Source organism: Acyrthosiphon pisum, chromosome A2 (assembly GCF_005508785.2).
Source record: "Acyrthosiphon pisum isolate AL4f chromosome A2, pea_aphid_22Mar2018_4r6ur, whole genome shotgun sequence".
Classification (NCBI taxonomy): Eukaryota; Metazoa; Arthropoda; class Insecta; order Hemiptera; family Aphididae; genus Acyrthosiphon; species Acyrthosiphon pisum.
The window spans coordinates 48567142-48590788 of NC_042495.1; the positions used below are offsets into that span (position 1 = coordinate 48567142).

Below are 23647 nucleotides of genomic sequence, written 5' to 3' on the forward strand. Positions count from 1 at the left end.
ATTACAGGCTATATCTCGGGTAGTTCTTGCAAGCGTTAATGATTTTTTAGCAAACAGTTAATAGACATGTGATGGCTTTTTTTTTTTATTATAGACAACCCAGCCTTGACCTAGTTAACTTTGTACCTGACAAGAGTAGATCGAAAAAACACCAAAAACTTACTCCCCAAGAGTTTTGTACTTTTTTGCACATAGGTATGCTGATCGATTTTGCCACGGCTGGCAAGATTTGAATTATTCCGTTGTAACGGTCTGATTGCCTGGAAAAATTTCGTTTGTATAATATAAGCTATAATATATACAAATACTTAATAGGTAATAATATTATGTACTGGCGTACTGCGTGTAGTAATGAGGAAGGGGAGCGTGTGAGATTGAACCGAATACCGATGACCACCCTGCCGATATTTTTGGCCATGTGTACGGAAGTACGGTAGGTATATGGCATATACCCACAGACGCAAATAGGGGCTAAGCCTCCTCAGACATTTCCTACATTTTTTTAAGCTTATTCAATATAATATTATGTAGTAGGGATTCAGCCCCCTCCCCCTAAATCTCAAACGCTATTTGCGACTTCGCATTTACCCATAAGACTTATCGGGCTATGAAGTTTGATTCGGAAAAATCTATCTCAATATAAATTATAACTGCAATAATATGCTGGGTTATTTTTATAGTTTACATTTTTCGACCATGAAATTCCCTCGATGGATCAATGGATGGTTGGTTTCTTCACTCAAGACTACCGACTACTTAATTCACCACTTGTGCAATAAAATAATTGTGTAATATATAAAATAAATTTAATATTAATGATAATAATAAAAGTCATATTCGAGGACATGAGTATTTGATGATATTAAATGATAATTTGTCCGGATGCGACGATGTCTTAGCGGAGGGCCGACAAATCGCCATGCGCGAAACAACAGGGCACAATCATTATTATTATATCATAGTTCAAAATCGTTTCCGAATTCCAATTTCGCGCCAAATAAATCGCTCGGGATGCTGCAAGCGTGGCAACGTGTGGCGTCGCGACTCGCGGCGGTATCGGCAACGGTGCCCCTCCGCTCGGACAAAGAAGGAAAAGCGCCAAGCGGCAATCGCGTTCACCGCGTCCGCCGATCGGCAATGGTTATGGTGAGCAGGGGCTATATTATAATATACTTTTCTATGAGAGGGGGCATAATAGTATAATAATATTATTATACTTCTTACAATATTTTTCTCTTCTCGCGGTTGTATTCGATCGCCGACCGCTGCCGACCGCTAACGATGATCACGCACGTCCACCGTTTCCGTTTAGTATTGTAGTACTGTATTAGTACTGTAGTAGTAATAGTAGTAGTACTGTTTTAGTAGTAGTAGTAGTAGTAATAGTAGTAGTATCAGCAGTTGTAGTAATCCACGGGTAATTTCCTCCTTCTCCTTTTCAGCCACACCGCTCGTAAAACGTAAAATCGTTCTATATCTATGTAGCAGCTGATCGACGCTGCGAGCGCGTGTTGTTGGTACCTAGTTGATTATTATATTTTGTAGTTTTTTTTTGTCTGCCGTTCAATGTTCATTAATCTCATTACCTGCAGACGGTTATTATTATAACGTTTTTGTTCTTCGATTTTTTTTTTAAATTTTGATTTCACGTTGCGTTTTTTCCCGGTCGCCGACCGTGTATTTCTTGCACGCGCGCGCCGCGAACTCCCGCCGTCGCACAACAATAAAAACAACAATAATACCTAATAATAATAATAATAAATAACATGTCTCCTCCAAACTCGGTGTCGTACACTGTGATGGTCAGTCTGGTCGGTGGCCTGTTGCAGTGAACGGAGTTGTGCGTGCAACAGTTCGATACGTTGGATACGTTGATACGTTTCATTACCATTATTATTATCACCGTAAATGTGTATAGTGTGTACTGAGCTCGGCGTGGCTATCGTCCATTACTTTCGATAGCGACCGGTGTTTTATTTTCTTCGCCTTGTCGATAATCGGACCCGCCGACGGTGTTGTGCCCCCCCCCCACCGCTTCACTACCGGTCACTTCATATTCTGTACACCCGTGGCCGCCGATCGCGGTGACAAACGCAGCGGCAGTAACGTTCGCGCGCGCATCCAGGCGAAATATGAACAGTGAAAATGTGGTGTTTAGTGAGCCAACCGAACGCAGTCGTTATAGAAGTCAGGCTCGACCATAAGGCAAAAGGTCTGGAGTGCCTGGAGAAGGTAAACACAATGTATTTAGTTTATATCTAGTTGTCGTCACTGCTCCATCGACTGTTTCCAAACTCCGGTGTCGATTGTCTTACGTTTTTTTGTTCGCACATCTGCTGGGGATATTAATTAGTGGAGGATCGCTGGCCGAGGAAAGTGATGCACAGCCTCAGCTCTATATTGAGAAAGAACGAAAAAAAAAAAATATAAATATTTAAGTTTATATTTTTTATTTTAATATTGTTTTTCATTTGAACAGTTATTTTATATCATTTATAATTGTCCCTAAATGTTTAACTCCATTAATAAGTTAATCCAGAAATGAATGAATATGGTAAAACCAATATAACTATTATGCTCATTATGCTCGTTACAGCTGTCGAGATGTCACTCAATGGCCCAAACGTTCACTACCTCCACCATAAGTGAGAAGTGAAAAGTATTAAGCTCTAGTTAAGCAATACAAAAAAAAAATATGTTAAAATGAGGCTCATCAAATTGATCTTAATCATATATTAATACGTATTACATTAGGTATCTATATTATTAACATTCTAAATATTATGATTGAGTTTTGTACTTTATAGTCACAATTACAAACAAATATAAGTTATTTATAATCAAGTTTGTAGTTAATAGTTTTGAGAACATCTTTGTTCTCCCAGACATTTTGAAAATATCTGCTTTGCCACTTATTAGGTTTACGAGTCATCATTGAATTATTATTATTTTTGCTCTAGTCTTGTTTCCATTGGTCCACGACTATATTTCAACACAAATACATATATATTTTGACCGATTTTTTACTAGATACTTACCAAAATTGTGTGTATCATACAAGTTTTTTTTGTTGATGTATGAAAGCCAAGTAAAGTCAAGGGTAATGTAGGTACCTACTCTTATTTCAGTTGAAAATGTTCTTGTAATTGATAGTAATTGAAATACAAATTAAAAATATTGTTGTATTTGGCGAATGAACAAAAGTTTTTAAATTTGCCTTGATTATATTCTTGTGTCTAACATCTTGGTATAAAGAAGTTTTGAGATGAGAAAAAACGTTTCTGAGAATAACTACTGAATTGGGTACTTTCCTGTTATACGAGACTACCCTGTTTTTTGTCAACATCACAATCCTGTTATCTAAGACTACCAAAATTATACTTTCCTTTTATACGAGACTACGGCTATTATCGTGACTACCACCCAAGACTACCTCCGTTATCGCGACTATCTATCTTAATATATATTATAAGTCTATGTCTTAGCTGAAATTATAGCTGAACGATATCCATAATCTGCGATTATATTTATTATATTATATATCTATCATTACGTATATTATTAGATTTTTTAATTGGTGTTTTCCACTTCAAATTTTGTACATTACAAATATTATGTACTTATTTTTTTATCTTTATTTAATTTTTTTTTATATAATTAGAATGTGGCCATTCCCACAATACATAAATTATTTGTTATTTTATTTGTGGATTTACCATTTTGTATTTTTATTATTATTATTTTATTGTTTTCCGTACGCCGGGGAAAATTGGCACTTTGGCGTGTAAAATACATTACAAATAATTAGGTACTATGTATTTAATTTTTTTCTTTATTTCATTCTGGACATCCCTACAATACATATCATTAAAAATATATCAAAGAAGGCAAGAAAAATTAGGTAGTCTAGTAACAGGAAAGTGCCTTTTTGGTAGTCTTAGATAACAGGATTGTGGTGTTTCACCAAATAAGAGCGGTAGTCGCGATAACGGAGGTAATCTTGGGTGGTAGTCGCGATAACAGCCATAGTCTCGTATAACAGGAAAGTACCCTGAATTGTAATGATTTTAATATAGAAAAAAAAACTTTAATTTTATTTTATAAAACAATTTATTTTGTGGTTTGTGTGATTTTCATCCCTACATTCTTAATTAATTTTAATGTCATGAATTATTTTATAGTTTAAATGTTTAATGTCAGGTTTAATTACATTAATATGGTATTGTTTAAGGTATTGTTATCTGTACCTAAAACTACATAATATGCTATATGCTTATAACTTTGTGGTCGTTGGTAGTTATGTAATAACATGAATAAAAGGTTTACAGTGTAGTTTTATTGCAAAACATTGTTTTTAATTTTAATGTTTATTACATTAAAAATAACCTACACACCTTCTCAGACATTTTAATTTATTCATGCCCTCAGTTGGAGTTCTTTGACTGGCTGTACCTATCAACTGAACTATAAAGGGTTCTATGGATTTAATATGAATACCTTCTCCTTAGTATCATTTTTACGATTTAAAACTGGTACTAATGTAGTAGGTATGTACATTTAAACTCTAATTTAACTATTATTTTGTTGCTATTATTGTATATTATTTTGTATTTTAATTTTATAGCTTTAATCTTTTCTAACCTCATTTAGTCTCAGCTCTAGCAAACAATAATATTATAATGTAAATAGGAACCTCAATTTTTAAACACACCATAGTAAATTTTACATAATATATTTGTTTCATTGTTTGTATAGGGACCTATCTAAAGCTTGATTTTAACAACATAGGTAATTACTAATTAGTTAAATAAATAAATGTGTTAATTTTAGTTTTTTCAACAACAATCATCCTTATTACTTAAATTTTAAAATAAAATAATTTAGGTGGGTGTGTAACAGTCAATAGGTACCTATACAATTAACATAATAAGATAATGTTGTTGTAAATTAAAATTTTTAGTTATTAAATATTATATAAAATGCTATAGATTAATACTACACAGGTTGAAATAGTAATTAATATATTATATTAAATATCCCGAGAAATATCCCTATTTATGTATTTACTCGCATACCTATATTATATATTTAAAATTATTGAGTGATAATTTAATGTAGCTATAAAAAATCATGTTTAAGTAAATAAAAACTTATGTATTTATTAGATATTATAATTTCATTAAATAGAGAAATAATGAAAATTAAATGTTGAGTGTGATTTATGTTTATCAATATTTAATGACTTGAGATATAATATCTTATAATTTGTTTAATTAAAATTAGGTTACTATTAACCAATATATTAAAAATTGTTAATGTTCAATAGGTATGTGAATGTTTGGGCATCAACAAAGAATGTGATTACTTCGGATTACAGTACAAAACTGTCAAAGGGCAAGATGTTTGGTTGAATCTAAGAAATTTGATTGAACATCAAGTTGCTGGAGTTCATCCGTATCGTTTTGCACTCAGAGTCAAATTTTGGGTACCACCGCATTTATTATTACAAGAATCTACTCGGTAAGTTTTAAAATTTAAAAATTCTTTTTACCTTATTATAGTGGGATGTATATCAGCATCTTAAAATATCAATTATAATAATGTATATGCATTATTCATTAAAATATTGTATTTTAACAATATATTTAAAATGTTTTAAGTTCTCATAAGGAATGCTGCTATTGGGAAAGCAGATTAACAAAACGCACTCTTGTGGAAACAGTTTGTACCTTCTGATTTGGGATGTATAGATATTGTTTTATATTGGTTATTTTACTTTTTTTAATATATTAATTTTGTTATCGAAACTTAATATGCTGGTATAGCTAACTTTATACATTGGTAAGTACAATTTCTACTGATGTTATCAAATACATTCAAATATACTTTACTTAAAGCCTTAAAGCAAAACGTATACAAAATTTTGTGAAAATACATACAATGTGATATTCTGATAATAGTATTCAGACTCCACATAGGGGATAGGGAGGAACCCACCTAACCATCAGTACGATAGGTGTTGACAGTGTTCCCAGTGTTAATCTGTTTTCCCAATATCACAGAATTTTATAATTACATACTTAACATATTTTTTTTATTTTACAATTACATACTTTATAATATAGTACAGTGTGATAATACAGTACGGCATCATTAAAGAAATTATCATTTCTTTGATAGGTGCTTTCTATTTACTACTGGGATATTTTCTAGTCTTATTAAATATTAACAAATTACAATTCTTTACATAACTATAGAAAACTTAAAATCAAAATAGAAACTTATGATTAAGTAGGTAATTTCTAATTGGAGATGTTCATACTAAGTATTAAGAATTAACTTTAAAACTTATCTAAGTCTTCAAATTAAGAAATTAAACTTCTATGATACAAAATTTGGTTATTGCTTATATTTTGTCGTTAAATATATTTAATATTATACATATTAATATATTACATAATTACATTTAATATCAATATAGGTACCTATAGTATATGATTAATTTTTAAATGTAAAACATACAATGTTTGATTATAAATACGTACTATTTTAGTAATACAATTATTTTTATAATCACTGGTACAACCTATAGATTAGGTTATTTGAACCAATTTTTAATATGGTGACACGAATATGTCATGGATTATATTCCATTAATAATTGATACTCAGTATTTAAAAATAAATTACAAACATCAAACTCCATTTATCATGAATCACTTTATATTATATTTAAAATTTCAAAAGCATATTTTGAAACTTAAATCTTCATTGTTATAGTTATAATTGTTAATTATAAAATTAAATCATTTTTATTAACTTGGTTAACATTTTATTTTATCTTTATTTATCAGTTTTTAATATTTTTGTTTTAATTGGGATTTTAAAATCCGTTTTTGAAAATATACAGTTTGAGAATGGTTTATTAATTTAAATTTAAGTTTCAGTAGAAAATTTTTCAATAATTTAATAGTTATGCCTAGTGATCAAAATCCCTGAAAACTTCAGGAAAATTTAGGAAAAAACCGTTTTTTTCCCAAAGCCTCGGAATATGTGGAAAAATTGGAGAATATTTAAATAACACATTTCCGAAAAAAAAAAATAGTTTTCAGAAAATTAAAAAAAAAACTGAGTTTTTGGAAAATTAAAAATTGTATTTACGCTTAAAATTAAAAATAATCAAAGCAAAAAAAAACATTTTAAAAAATAGATAATGAACCTGTCATTGCCATTTCACATTTGCCAATTCGGTTATCAGTGTATCATTGTATTAAAATTTAACGGATATTTCAATATTTGTTCTAAAAATAACGTAATTACATATCAAATAGGTATTTATGTGGGAGAGTGTATTCCCCCGAAAATAAATCACCTGTATTTTTAAATGTTATGTAATTAATATTACTTGTAAGTTGTAGATAAATATAGATAGCACACGTTTGACAAATGAGTTATGATAATATTAATTATTAGGAAAATACATAGGTAACAAAAAAACATCATTGGCAGGCTATGATAAAATTTTATAAAAAAAAAAACCATTTTTCTATTTAATTTTTTAGGAAAAAAACCAGTTTTTTTGTCAAAAGCTTTTTTCCGGAAGTTTCGAATGAAATCAACATTTTTCGGAAATTTTGATCCTTAGTTATTATACCTAAATTAGTTTTCGGAATAGCATTGGGATTTTTATTAATAAATACTTATTTTTATTAGAATTATAAGGGCCGTTCTTACGATGTCCGTTTAAAGTTAACAGACACTAAACCGTCAGAATTCTGCTGGTAGTAAATATTGTAAATTGTAATTCATTTATAAAATTGAAAGAAATCGATTTTAAGTTTAGTGTTTTTGGTTTTTACGAATGGTTTTTAAATTCTTAGGTTTTAATTATGTTTTTTGACCTGGATTTGAAAGCTTTTGATTTTGGTCGCAATTGCGGTATTGAACCACGAAAACCCCAAATTTTCAACCAATTTCATAAAACTTGTTTCGAGACCTGGTGTTAAGTAATATTGAGTTCGTGGGGAAGTACCTACCTACATAAATAAAGGTCTTTAAATTATATTCAAAATTTTTAAATTATTAGATTTACATAAGTCTAAATAATAATACTTGTAGAATCAATAGATACTCATGTGGTATATTAATGTAATTATGTACACAACTAATACAATTATGATAACTAATACTTAAAGTTTTGTATTCTACAAAAATTTATGAATTTGCAAAAAATTTGCATTAAATGCGAAAAATGTGATAATGTGATTTTAAAATATTATAAAATTAATATTAGGTAGTTAACTATCTAATTAAATCTAATATACATTTATTTTTTATAATGTTCATTATTTATAGTTACATACTCCTTGTAATTTTAGTGTAGAATGGATTTTTCTCAATAATGTTTAAAAAGAAGTCAATGATTAATAGACATTTTATTAAAAATACATTTTGTCTGTACCTATTTAGTTAGCAACTTCAGTTGACCTTAGATAGAGTTAATAATTTAAAAAAATTGGCTTTATGTTTAATAATAATTGTGAAGAAACTACGTTTGTACTGTATTAAAAACTATTTGTGGATAATGGGTACCTATGATAGTATGAGTACCTATGATAGTATGATCATTGAACAAATTAACTGTACAAATTATATACCTAGGTACTTACTATTTTTAAGTGTAGCAGTGTATATGTGCATGGTATTACTTAGGTTAATTTAAGAGGATACCTATCCGCGCATTATTTGTTTTTTCTCTCTGGCCCATGCGTAACATGGCAAATATTTTTGTTCAGCAAGAACCAATCTTGTGTTCTTAGCTTTAATATTATAGTGAATTACATTATAAACAACAATACAAAGAGAAAGTTTTCAAAATATTGTCATCCACATCATAAATATTATTTTATCATATAATTTACTTGATATGTTTTTAACATCAGGGCCGTCAAAATTATGTTTTAAATGTTCTTATATATAATATAAAAAAAAATTTGGCCTTGTGGTTCCCTTATTTTTTTATAAAGTATTATTAACAATTGTTCCCTAAATTTCATAATTTGGATTCAATGCTACTCACAATGTATTATTGATTGTTATTTAGTTAGTTCTACTAAGTGCTTATTGACCTTGTACACAATCATTGATTTAAGTTGTAATAACCATTATATTTATCTGGTTTGTATATTTATCGTGTTAGATAGCATGTTAAATGTGATCAATTCAGTTTTATTTCCTGGATGTATCAATATTTCATATTATTCTTATCAGTTAAATACATTTTAGGAAGAAGGTATCACATGTATTATCGTTTTCACTCAGATTGGTGATTTGTCCTTGCACTTGCACTTGCACTCTTATTATAGACAATAGACTATTATTGGCAGATATGGGTTGATGATCCATACATAGTATATATTACATGATAAAATAATACTACATTTTTAACAAATAGATTAGCGTTCTTAAACTTTTAGATTTTGTATTCAGGTAAATACAATGGGTAGTTTATGGTTGCTCTAAGTGCTTATCTGCGATACCTATTTTTTTCATAAAACTGTTACATACATTATATTCATTTTTGTTTTGAGCAATATTTTTGTATCCAAAACCAAATTGTACAAATAAACCCATAGAAACACAAACAGCCCAGAAAGATTCCATGAAATAACCAATTTCATCCAATTTTGCACTCAATTTCATAGACAATATCAACACATTACTCATTTAAACGTAAATATTAAATTGCAGCAATGAAACAAATGTGTTTAAACTCGAGTGGTTTAATGGCTCTATCCAATTTAATATGTAATCAGACTTTAATGAAAATATAATATAGCACTTAAGTTCAAAATTCACAGAGATATTTTGATGTATTTATCTTTAATTGAGTATATATTACTATGAAAATGTTTAGTTTAAATTTTCTATGACGAGTTTAGCTAATAATTTTATAGTTTATTCACAATTCTTAGGTACCTAACCATTTTCCATTTCTTATTAAATTAAAGTTTTATTTTTTATTTTGAATATTTATTTTGATGATGTTTAATCATATTAAATTGTATTATTAAATTGATTATTGAGTAATATAAAAATTAATTAATTTCTAAAAAGTACTTACTAGCATTTTACAATTGTACATAAAGTAAGTTTATGGATGTAAGTTGTTGTTAAAGTAGAATCGTCGCCTAGGGTATGATGAAACATGTTATATAACTATCTATAATCTATATGAGCTATATCAGTAAACTGGGATGCAATAGTCTTAAAAATAATTATTTCATGTTTGTATTACACAAAATTATCAGCTTATTATATTATGGTTTATGACAAAGCAACAAAAGATTTAAATGTTTGATAGTTTTATAGTAAAATGTTTATGTTCATTGTAAAAGTAGTACCATAAAATACCTAACTTATATTAAACTTATGAAGCACTTTTTCTCTTAAAATGACTCATAATTTTAAACAAAATATATATTTAGCTTTAATTAATCAATCAAAATCTAAAACAATAAAACTAAATTATATTATCTGAGTACAGTTTTTTAAATGGTCTATAGAAAAAAATAACTTACTCAATTTTTATACATTTTAATTTTTATATGATGGTTAAATAAAATAAGAGTTAAAAAATCTAAAATTAATAGAGGTTGGTATAATGCTACAATAGTATTTGCCATTTGGTAATATTATATAATTATTAATTTGTTATATTTTAAGACAATTAAAATATGCAGTAAAAAATAAATATACTAATAATAATAACCTGATAATGCTTTATTCATTTTGCATAATATATTAATTAATCTCATGTTTTCAGAAAAAATATCACATACTTTTCTTTTTAAAGTTACTTCTTTTAGAGCTTGGGACCAGGAATAACGTTATTTTCTAAACATCTATTTAAATTTCTATATCTTCAATGTGGATTCTAATAGCTGGTGTATTATTGCTTTGCTTGAAGACTGACTATAATTTGTTTGTTTACATAATTTCATTGAAATATGCAATAAACATGCAATTTTTTTATTTATTAATCACGGTCAAATATGCAAAAATGTGTAATATAACATTTTGTTAATGAATTCTAATTAGTATGATTCGTAAAGAATATTTACAAAAATATGATTAAAATTGCAATTTAATATATGAAAAAGAACAAAATATGCAGTTGCATACAAATCCGTTCACTTATTATAACACATCCAAAAAAAATTAGTTATTATATGACACTTCTGCTAATTAGTAATTTGATTAATTTTTACACGGAGTATTTTTTCTTAGTAAGAAATTTTTATTTCCATTGATTTTTATCTGCAATTATTCTTAAGAGCACACTGTCATTTGTTGTCTCCGTCTTACAACTAACATAGTAAATTTACGCTCAGCAGACGTGTTTAGCTCCATTAGTTTAAAAATTAGAGTGAATCGACCTACTATGAAACTTGATGTTAAGAACATTATCCGTATTTGTATGTGGGTTTTTCGATTGTTAAATTTTTTATCAAGTTTTGCGTACATAATATGGTAGTGTAAATTAAAAATGCTTATAATTCACTTAAAAACTATCCTAAATACCCACTTACAAACACAGATTCTTACCACCAAGTAAGTTTCATAATAGGTCAATTCACTCCAATTTTTAAACCAACATAGCTAAATGTTATCCGCTGAACGTAAATTTGCTGTGTTACGCACGTGTAAGACGGAAATAACAAATATCTGTGTAGCGTCCTCTTAAATACATTTGTTGTCAATTATATATTTATATTATACCTATGTCATATTCTAAAGGGATGCATTTAAAAAAGTACTTTGTATTGGCTATTGTTAGTTTTATTTATGTCAAGACTCAGATGAGTTGAACAACCTTTAAAGTCTAAATGTACAAACTAGACAAGCAAACATACATACGCATGACACAATATAATATTATTAGTGTAAAAACATCACTAATAAATCGTGTATTCGAGTGTAATGTAATTGTTGATTTATACTAATAGGCAACTACCTACCAACATAATTTTTTTTATAAATTGTTTTTAATAATTACTATTGTTAATGCGCGAGTTAATGTGTGTATATTAGGTTACAGCAGATAAAACCTCTCATATTGTCAATTGTTTTTTCAGAAGCAACCTTCTAACATTTTCATATCGCATAATATTTAATAGGTACATATTATATTATTCGGCTTTCGAATTAACTGTTCACGCTCTGGCGATGTGACTATAATTTTATCACTATTGTCACAGCGAATTTTTGCTTTGGTGTATTATTTTATACCGTGTTAACTGTTAACGTAATAATTGCTCCGAGTAAACAAAACAAAAGCTCCGGGGAACGTTAATGTTATTCGCGATAAAACAAGGGTCTCCTCCCGTGTTTCATTGAAAGCCTGTTACTTTATTGTTAATAAACTGTTGTGAGCTATGCTTCCGCCACAGTACATGACTGATTTGTCAATGGTGTCAAGTCAACATATTGAAAAAGCTAATAATTATTATTATCAGCGGTGTCGCACGAAATTCATTCCGAAAATGTCATTAATTATGTTCAAAGTGACTTAAAAATTAATCTTATATTTACATATCATATTATTAATTCTGATTATACAGTACACCTAAATCTTATCCATTTTTATTAGAAATGCACGAACAATAAATTAATTATATTAAATAAATAACAATTTATGTTATCCAAATCTCTCAGTCTCAGTAATGTATCCGTATCGTTGTAATTTTAACTACCTTAAATAATAATAATAATAATAAAAAAATACAGCACAGCTGTACAGATATACGGTTTAGTTATTTTTATAACATCAGTTTTTGTTTTACTATATTTTTCTTTAATAACCCAATAACTATTACCGGTTTTATCATAATATTCCAGTTTTTATTTTACATACCTACTTAGCATTGATTACAAATACTAGTTTTTATAATCCATACTACTTAAATTCAACTGTAGTTTTATATAAATTAAATGCAATTTATCGATAATAATATATACAATAATAACTTTGATGTCAATATACGATATCAGTAATCAGAATTAGGAAACAACAATTAATGATATATAGTATTTATTTAAATACCGTTTTCTCTCTACTCAATAAAAATCTATTATCTATATAAATTATTTTTCATTAAATTGTTACCAATTTTAGCAACTTAATTGTTTATATAGTTTATTCAATGATTTCAAAATTCTTCGATTAGATGATAATCAGCTATTGACAAAAATACAAAATGTTCGTTTTTTATCTTTTTTTTATTGGACTTTGTAATTACTTACTTACCTCGGTTTATTGTTTAGTCATGACTCTTTTATGTTTTTTTTTATTATATTGCTTTTATATGTATATTATATTAACTGTTAGCCTGTATAGGACATAGGTTTATTTTATTTTTTCGCATAGGAAATTGAGTTCCACTCTAGTTATTCTGTATCTTCTCTCCTGGTAAAATTAGTATTTAATATTTATACTTACTGTTCACATTGTGGCGCACGTGACGTGTTGCACGGAATCTACGTACTCTACGTACCTATATTATAAAACAAACGTCATATTACTATTTTACCTCGGCGGTACTGCAATACCGTCAGAATACCTTTTGTTTGACACTCATTTAATGAAGACACGGAGTCATTAGTTATTGTTCTAATATTATTTTACGAGCATAACAATTTATTTACAAATATGTATCAATGTATGAAATAAATTCAACTAATGTGGAATATTTACATTGATCTTTATATTATAAATATAAGAATTTTTATTTTGTTTATACCTATTTTTGATTCTCATCAAACAGAAAGACATTTTTTTATAGATGTACTTACATTGAAAAATATCATTGGTATTTGCAATTATTTGAATCTATCACGATAATTCATTTTCAATATTACCAACAAAGGTCTTAATAGGTCATGCTACAATTATTTCGAACGTCATTGGTTGCTTACAGTTGTTTATAATGCCCGGAAATACACAGGCTATTTTTTCGCAGTATATATTCTAATTTCGTATAGTGTATACTAACTAATTAATTTCTCCGGGTGAATAACAGGCTATCAATTTTAAATAATGAAAAGATTTCTATAATGATAATAATTAATAAGTCGATTATATTAAATCATAGGTTAAATAATGAGTTGTATTTTTAAATGTTTTAATAACCTGTCATAATGAAATTATTTTTGTTCATTAAGTTGTAAACCAATCATTTGTAAAAACTGTTAGGTACATATAACATCCTCTCCTCGCTCAATCCTCAAAATAAAAAAGTTAATAAGTTATTTGACAATGAATATAGCTCATTGCAGCAGTGTAATATTTTAAATGCGTTTTTATTGATCCTTAGTTGTGAATTATGATTCTTCATGGTATGCGTTAGACTAAGGGCCCGTATTACAATAGTTGAACTTCGGTTAAACCACCGAATTCAGCCTGTAAAATCAGTGGTTCAAGCGTAACCGAGGTTTAAACTATGATTGTAAAACGGGCCCTTGGAACATAGATGGTAATCTATTGGTAAATAATTGTTTGATATTAATATATTATGTTGTTTAGAACTGACTATAGTCGGGGACACGAAAAGTGGCGTGTGATTTTAGGCGCTAAGTATATAGGTATTTTAAATTTGTTTTTGTTTTCATTTCTATTAGACACATTTTAATGATTACCTAAAATATTTAGTTAGCATTGTCCAATATTGTTTTTCTTTTGATCTACTTATACATATCAAGAAAATAATTATAAAAATAATTTATATGCATTTTTTTATATTACACATTTTAATTATTCATGTTTTATCAATTTTCGAATTAATGGCGAATTGCACTGTTTATATTACGCACATTGAATTACAAATACATTAATTATTATTTTGACTCTTAAAAGTTGGTAAACAACGTCACAATCCACGCAATTTATTATTTACTAAATACATTACGTGGCAAGATTAATATTAAATTTATTTATTAAAATGTTGAATATATTATGTTATATACTTATCTATATATACAACCATATTGTAAGCATATATCATTTAAAGGTTCGTAACATATTTTCCGGTGGGGGGTATGATATCATGTTCAATTTTTAAGTTTACGTAATCTGAGAAAATTTCGAGGGGGGGGGGGTTGAACCCTTAACCCTAGCAGGTAGGGCCTTATTGTAGTAATTAATATACTATAGTAATAATCATACCTTTTTCTTGGAAAAGTCACTTTTAGGTACCATCATAATTTGAATATCAAATGTTTTTGAAAAGTAAATATTTATATATTATATTATATATGCCAAGACATCCAGTTTTATTTTATTTACCAATAATTCAATAATTAAATAATTATCAAGAATACAATATTTTGCCATCGCCAATATTCGATCTACATGGGTACTTATAGCCACACGTGTGACACTGTTACGTGCTATTTTGTCCACAATATAACATATGCTTGCATTGGACTTATTTTTATTGATCAATAACACATGAGTGTTTGGACAAAAGTTCATCAGTCAATTTTTGACTTCAAATTAAAACACTCATTACATTTTTAAACGAGGAAAAGTATCTATCATTACTTTTTACACTGCATTAATTAATATTGATCATATTGTTAGTTTCCGTATTCACCGGGTGTTACACAAATGCAAATTGTTTCACCGCCGTACTTGCGAGTAAGTTAAGGTCAAATGATGTGTCGATGATAAAATATAGTTGTCGTCTATATGGTGCAAGTTTGGTTAAAAATAATTTTTTTTAATCAATCTTGGATTAATTTTGAATGAACCATTAAATTTTCTATCAGTTCTTATCATGTCACTTTATAGCTTGTTTAGTTGATTAATTGGCTCCTTAATTCAATAAATATATAATTGTTTTGTTTTGTTTTTTGCCTAAAATAAATGCGTGTGTGAGAATTCATTGCTTTCATTATCAAATTTAAAATGCCTGCGTAGATGAATGTTATTATTAAATATTTAAAAGGGACGCGTGGTATCTTATAAATAAAATGTTTAGATGAATTTATTGAATCGTATGCATAGTTAATGAATAGGTATAATTTACATAATATATATATATATGTAATATGTATAGTAACATGTTTCATGACCTATAAACTATTAGGTACAAATTCTGGATGTGGTGTCTGACTAATCACACAATATTTCACTCAATGCTAATTAAGATTCCTTTTTCAAAAATTACATGCAGTAAATTTATTACATAATAGTACCTATAATACTCTTAGAATTGTGAAATATCCAAGTTTTAAATGCCAAAAATATTAATAGAATAACCATAGTCTTTTAAGTTTTAATCACATTTTTCGCGTGAGTAAAAAATATGACAAACAATTCAAACAAAAGACTATAATATTATATAGGTATGTTTCTTTATTTTTTTTACTGGATGAATTCTAAATTCTGAGCGGAGCGACGTATAGATTTTACAATGATGTATGGTTTTTTCTCTTTGTCATCACTCATCACTTTATCCTTTGGGCTAGTAAAATGCTTCGACTTTGGATGGGGTTTCTGGGTAGCTAATTGATATTTTGAGGGATCAAAACCAGTACTCAAAAAAATCAATGTTGTTTTTTTATGTACTATTAATTCAAAAATAAAGAACCTTAAATACTTGAATTTTTCACAATATTTATTTTATACTATTATTTCCTATATAATATGATGCAATTTTCAAAATACATTGTAAATATCAAAATTAACGTTTAGTTTCTTAAAGATCATCTAGATATTTTTCTAATCGGTTTAAAATTGGTATTGTATCTACAGCGATTACGTTGATGTCAGCTTCTCTACGTTGAAGATGGCTATCTATCAGTAAATAAGAACATTGTTACTTTAGTCTTAATATCAACTAGTGTCTTTTTCATAGAATAGATTTTGTAATTTGTTACATTAGGGTAGTTTGACTAGGTAATCAAAATTATATTATTATTAATAATGGAGATATTTCAAATGATTTTTTTTATAGTACCTACATATTAAAATAGATACTATGATACCATTCCACTAGAGAAAAGTATAATAATATGCATAGTCAATTGGTGTTTATTTATCCATGATTATAATATTATTATGTTTATTGTTGTGGCGACGCAATATATGCACTGTTTGTTCGCCTCAACTGGCTCGGGTACCAACGACTAAACCGCGAAGTGCACTGCTACAGCCTACCCTGTCACGACAACCGCATATCACCGTGATATATAACGAGGCCCGAACATCAGACATTGTGCCTGTCAAATTGTTATAGATTACTATTAATCTCATTCTCCTATTATCACATAACATGTGAAATCACTATTATTTTCATATATTATTATTCAAAATTAATATATTTCCTTTGGTTTTATGTAAAAAAAATGTTGTCAAATTACGAAAAAGAAATTACAGATTACTTAACAATTTAATTTGGAGAATTAATGTTTAGATTGGTCAAATCTACATTAGTTTTGATTTTTTACAAAACCTGCTGCAGCCCCCTTAAATACTATTACTTTAAAACCACCTATTCTGGTGCAAATCCGTATTAAATTGTTGTGTGGTGAAATTAGAATTTTGCGGAAACTAGCTTCATAATTATTGGAATCTGAAATATACCGAAACACTATTTGGCTATATCTTAGGTATGAACTCATCCAAACCCCCCCCCCCCCCCCCCATCTTTACCAAACCACGAAAGTACTACTACAAAAAGTAGGCACCTAATACCTATAGTCCAACAAATATAAGCAAATGTGCATAAATCATAATACAAGTATGAAATATGTTTACGATAAAAATTCCGCCTATGTGTATCTTTTACTGAGGCGAGAATGCGAGATCAAAAACAAAAGTATTAGGAATAAAACTATGAAAATCCAGTTAACTAACGTGTGCAATGTATTTTTTAGCAGTGTTTAACAATAATGACACGAAAAAATTTGTGTGGGTACTGTGTAGGTATAATCAATAAATGGTATTAATGTTGGGGGCAGGCGTGACGTTTTGGCAAAACCGGTTTAGGTGTCTTGTCTTGTAAATAAAATACCGTGTTTCACAATATTACTATTTGACATTTGTACACCGTAGTACCGTACACATCTACATTCTACACTCGACTACACTTGCTATTATCCATTACCTAATCAAATGGAAGCGCATCAAAATCAGGACAAAAATTGCTCAAAGTTTTAACGGCGCATCGATTTTATTATGCGCGGTATATACACGCTCCACACTCCACACGCCGTGTAATCTCGGATTAATACATTTAAACATTTTAAACGGTTTTGTTCTATTAGGTTGGTCGAGGAAATAAAAAAAACACAATTTAGTGTCCAGGGCACGAGGCAAAATTGTGCGAGCATCAATAATAATATATAGTTACCTAACCTATAAGTTATAACAACTGATTAGTGGATTTACAAATTAGTTTCTCCACAAATCCACAAAATGATATTATTCGAATTTATAACTTAATGGTTATTGACTAATTTAGAATAACAAAAAAAAAATATTGTTTTTGTTTGGAATATTGGAGTAATATTTCCTAAGGCTATTACGTGTTATAGGTTTGCCCTTGAAGAATATAGTAATAATTATTATTGTTATCATATTCTTTCGGTATAATTGATTAAAATCAAAAAAATATTAGTCACATTTGACCACCCATCTGCAATCACCACCGTCCACCGACCATTAAACGTGTAGGTAGGTATGGATTTTTATCTTGTGAGCGTTTTTAAGCAGTATCATTCCTCATACGCCATAATTAATGTTATCGGGGTCACTGGAATGAAAAAAGATTGACCTCAATTGTAAGATGAACTATTATACCTAAATAAAATAAGCCTGCATTTTAATTAGAACGTTTCAGCAGTCTGTATTAACTCATTCATTATACAATCTTTGCGGTCGCTGCTGGGTTGTGAAATCATTTTGTCTTATATGGCCATTTCTCACAATGAAATAAAATTTTGATTATAACCTCTGGTTATAATAATAATAATGTTCATAACCTCGAGAATTATATTTTAAATAATACCAAGTAAACATTTCATTATTTTATCATTAAGTATGTATTTGATGTAACACGAACATAAGTATACTGAAATAGTTTGAAGTTATAACTTACAATAGTAGTAGATAAGTGTTATCGTCTAACTTTAAAATATAAATCTGCTTTTCTAGTGTAATTTTCAAATTTATCAATTTTTATTTTTTCAAAAATTTCTAATACTATAAAAATTTCGCCGTTTCGGAAAACATTTGCTAAAATGTTATGTAGAAGTTCAAGTAATATCCAAAAATCTAAAATATTTATGTATTTAAATTTTCTGAGCATAATGTCTTACTGCATACATTTAATGAGTGAACCATTTTTCTATTTAATCGATGTGTTATTTTCTTGTGACTAAAGCTAAACTCAACCATGAAATACAAACTCACCCATCATACCTACTTATTAAGTCCTTACGTAAATTAAACATAACCACGTAAATCTCTATTTTTAAAGTACGTTGTAACGACTTTTAATTAGGTCAAAAACTCAAAAATATCTTAAAGAATTAAGAAAATGCATTAAAAACGTCAACAATTTACCAAAAAGTATACAAACCGCTAAAATGTAAAAAATTCCCTAAAAATGTTTTGTGGTTACAATATGGAGTAATTGAAACACATTTGTAGCTCGGAAAATATCGTGTAAGACATCCCAAAAAAAAGATATAAATTCATTGATATCCGAGCCATAATAATTAATATGATTTATTTTTAAACCATGCTTATCGTTTACTGAGTTAATATTTATAACCTAATAATATACTAATATACTAATATAACTAAATATATTTTTAGTTTCATAATAGATAATTTATAATTTTGTATTTGAACTATTTGTAGGTATACAAATTTCTAACTAAATGTTTTATTAATATGTAATTTTATACTGTGTTGGGACCTACATCCTATATCCTGGAGCTTTTAAAACAACATTATATTTTATGTGTATATGATAATATACACTATGTGCATGTGTCTGTCTATGTAAAAATGACTGACATATTATTATGGTACCAGTTATATATTATATCTTATTATATATATCTCTAAGTATAGGTATCATTTTATTTTAGAAAGCTTCTCTAATTTGTATTTGTTTTTATTATTTTTTAAAATTAATTAATACGATTATCATTATATATATTTTTATTATTATTTTGTTATAGCCACCAGTTTTATTTGCATGCCAAGTTAGAGCTTTGTGAAGGGCGTTTAAGACCGACAGATAGCCAAGCAATATGTAAAACTATTGCATTATTGGCACAGGCTGAATTCGGCGATTGCGATGACTCGGTTGCTCTTGTGCAGTTTTTCGCATATTGGTGTGAACATTTGGGTGCACCCAAAGATGATGATGAGTTTATCATTGATCATATTCAAAATCTTCAGTCTGAAATGAAAGTATGTGTGATATAATTTCATTTTTAATATTTATTTTAGTTAAAACTTTGTAAATATATTGTTATATTTTAAGGGTATGAAACAAACAACTGCTGAATATTGGTTGATCAAAGAAGTCTCTGGTCTTCAAAACTTTGGTGAAGAGGTATTTGAAGGCAGAACAACAAATGGTTCTTCAGTATTGGTGGGAGTTGGACCACATGGTATTAGTCTGGAGCACCCAGATCAAGCTGATCATGAAAAACAAATGTAAATATTAGTACTTGACATATTAATTGTTAAGAAGGATGAGAACATATTTTATTAGACATTATTGAATTCAATCATTCTATTTTAAAACTATTGTACATTATTTCAATAAAACTTTTTTTTATTAATATTGTAAAATATAAATTTTTAGGATTCCTTATACTGCGATCCGCAGTGCTGCCAGCCATCGTCGTGTATTTGAGATGTGGTATTTGGCAGGTGTCGAACATTCCGAAACATTAATTGTATTGAAATTAGAATCTAGTTTGGGTGCAAATACTCTTTATAGAGCACTTACGGAGAAACATGCATTCTATAGTTGTGAAACAGTGAGAGGCGCTGTTACATCACAATATATCAGGGATCTCAAGGTAAATATTGTATTATTTTGAGTATGAAAAATGTTCTGTGAATTTACAAAGTTAAAAAAGAATTGCACACATAAATGTCTTTGTTAACATTACATTCTATATATTTTGTAACCTAAATTTGAAACAATGAACTAATGAAAGTGTTTAATCAAAATATGCAATTTTATCAAAGATATTAAAATGTTGTTCTACCATATATAGCTGACCTATTATAATTTATAAATGCAATTATGTATGAACTATAAACTGTTGTTGATGTAATAATTTTATTTTCAGGGTACAATTATATCTATATTTAATGAAGATTCACCATTAGGGAAGAAATACGTGTTTGATATACAGAGGACCTGTCGTGAAGTGCATGACAATGCACGTCGTGCACTTTATGAAAAGCAAAACAAAGTCACACCATCCAGCTCTACAGTGGTACTGACTTCGCCTGAACCTGAGCCAACTACTTCACAGGATAGCTACAAACTGGCTAAGCTCATTGATGCGCTTACGTGTAGAATTTGCATGGATGCCACTATTGATCATGTATTTTTCCCATGTGGTCATGTTATTGCATGTGGAACATGTGTTAAACGATGTGAAACTTGCCCACTGTGTCGAGGTGCCATTGATGAATCTAGGCATGTGTTTATTCCGACTTTAGCTGACTTGCCAGGTCTTCATCATTAATGATGTAACCAAGTAAAGTATGTTCAAGTCATGATGACTCATAGTGGGCACACTGTCATCAAAATTGACCTCGAAGCATGAATGTCTGTGATAATGCTAATATATCAAAACTTCCTATACTTTCATACTTATTTATTTTTGTTAAATAAACATTTTTTTATAGTATTGATGTGAACAATGTATAGGATATTTCATTTACATGTTGTTTATAATTCATTTAGTTTAAGGTAATATATTTTTAAGTATAATTTTTATACAAACTCATAAGTAAATTAAGTTTTTGTGTTACCATTAAACTATTAATTTGTATAAGTCAGATAAATGACACAATTGTTTATTAATACAAAACGTTAAAATTGAAGTTTAAGTACAATTCACATTATGAGTACCTATATAATATTATAAAGTTGAATTTTTCTTTATTGTTTTTGTTCAAAATATTATTTTACTTTCATTTATTCTATCATTATTATCATTGTGTTATGATTCATAACTTATGAAATATATAAAATTATGCAAATTTATGCATATGAATTGTGTTTGCACGTTTTTTCTTTTTAGATTTCAAGAATATAATTTGATTGAAAATTCAATAGAGAATTTAGATATGATAGGGTTCAACATTTTTAATAATTGTTTTTTATTATATTTAACAATATTTTCAATATAAATGAGATTCTAAAAAATAAAACTAAATTAAAATGGTAAGACTTTTTAGATTCTGAGTGATAAATTTATTGATTTTACAACAATGTGTTTTTTTTATATTTATTGTGTACATGATAAGTAGTTGAAATAATGCTTCGATTTTCAACTTAAGTATCTTTTCTGGTGGAAAGTAAATCTAGTTGGTGTATTGGGAAGGTCAAAATTTAAAATTTCCAGTAGTATTCAAATACACCTGGAAAAACAAACAAAAATTAAGAAAAAACGGAAATTTTTACGCAAAATCAGTTTTCAATAACATTGATTTTAATTTTTGGTGTAACTCTTGAAAAAATTACCGTAGATACACGGATCTATAAACCATAACAATTTCGAAATATTGCAACTTTTTTTGAGGCATATAGGCATATAGGCTCTTATAGGCATAAGAATATATTTAGTTTTATTCGTTTTTTTTTAAATTATTGTTCATAAACTATTTTATGCTCGGTCAAAAGACTTGAATATATAACATTTCACTGAATGTTTATATTAGCATTTTCTATACACCATAACATTTTCAAAATGTATTGACTCTTTTTGAGCTGTTTACTAACATTGTCAGTTTTAAATTTTTTTAGTTTTTTTTTCTGTAATAATTGTCAATAAAATTTTATTTGTTGGCTAATAATCCGTAAAAATGTAATACAAGGCGCCTGATATATTGTTACAATAGCAGTTGAAAAATATTAAAAATACATAGGCACAATTTTTTTTTATACACATTTAAAGTTCAAATGTTGACAAAATTTATCAAATTTAAAATTTAATAATTATTTTGTAGTTAAAAATGTATAAAATGTTCAACTTTTATATCTAAGGATTGAAAATTTAAAACAAGGTTTCATGTAAATAGGTTATAATATATAAATCACTTTATTCACAATATAATATCATGATATATACTTAATAATATCATAGGCTGACAGTCTGTCTTCTCTCAGAATCGTTTTTCTTATGCAATGATATTATATCATTGAATTTAAATTTAACACCATCCATTACAGTGATCCATTTGTAACCTACTGTACAGCAGAGTAACACCCACCATTTTATTTTGTTGTTATTCAAAAACTAATCACCGTCGTAGATACTTGATATTTTCCTATACCTTGATCATTTCCTATACCTACTTGATAAAATTTTCAAAA

The 23647-nt window shown here is 28.1% G+C and overlaps 1 protein-coding gene across 1 annotated transcript; it reads left to right on the plus strand.

Moving 5' to 3' along the window:
* The first annotated feature begins 1998 nt into the window (after window positions 1-1998).
* Window positions 1999-22325, plus strand: LOC100162982 (E3 ubiquitin-protein ligase MYLIP). Its single transcript, XM_001945653.5, has 6 exons — window positions 1999-2232; window positions 5327-5520; window positions 20256-20490; window positions 20564-20739; window positions 20891-21110; window positions 21387-22325. The coding sequence occupies exons 1-6, from the start codon at window positions 2146-2148 to the stop codon at window positions 21789-21791; spliced, it is 1317 nt and encodes a 438-aa protein (XP_001945688.2). The 5' UTR covers window positions 1999-2145; the 3' UTR covers window positions 21792-22325.
* The last annotated feature ends 1322 nt before the right edge of the window (window positions 22326-23647 follow it).

Coding starts and splice junctions, on each gene's coding strand:
- LOC100162982 (XM_001945653.5), top strand. CDS start 2,146: ATGTGGTGTTTAGTGAGCCAACCGAACGCAGTCGTTATAGAAGTCAGG. Junction 2,233..5,326: donor GTCTGGAGTGCCTGGAGAAG/GTAAACACAATG, acceptor AATGTTCAATAG/GTATGTGAATGTTTGGGCAT. Junction 20,740..20,890: donor GCTGATCATGAAAAACAAAT/GTAAATATTAGT, acceptor ATAAATTTTTAG/GATTCCTTATACTGCGATCC.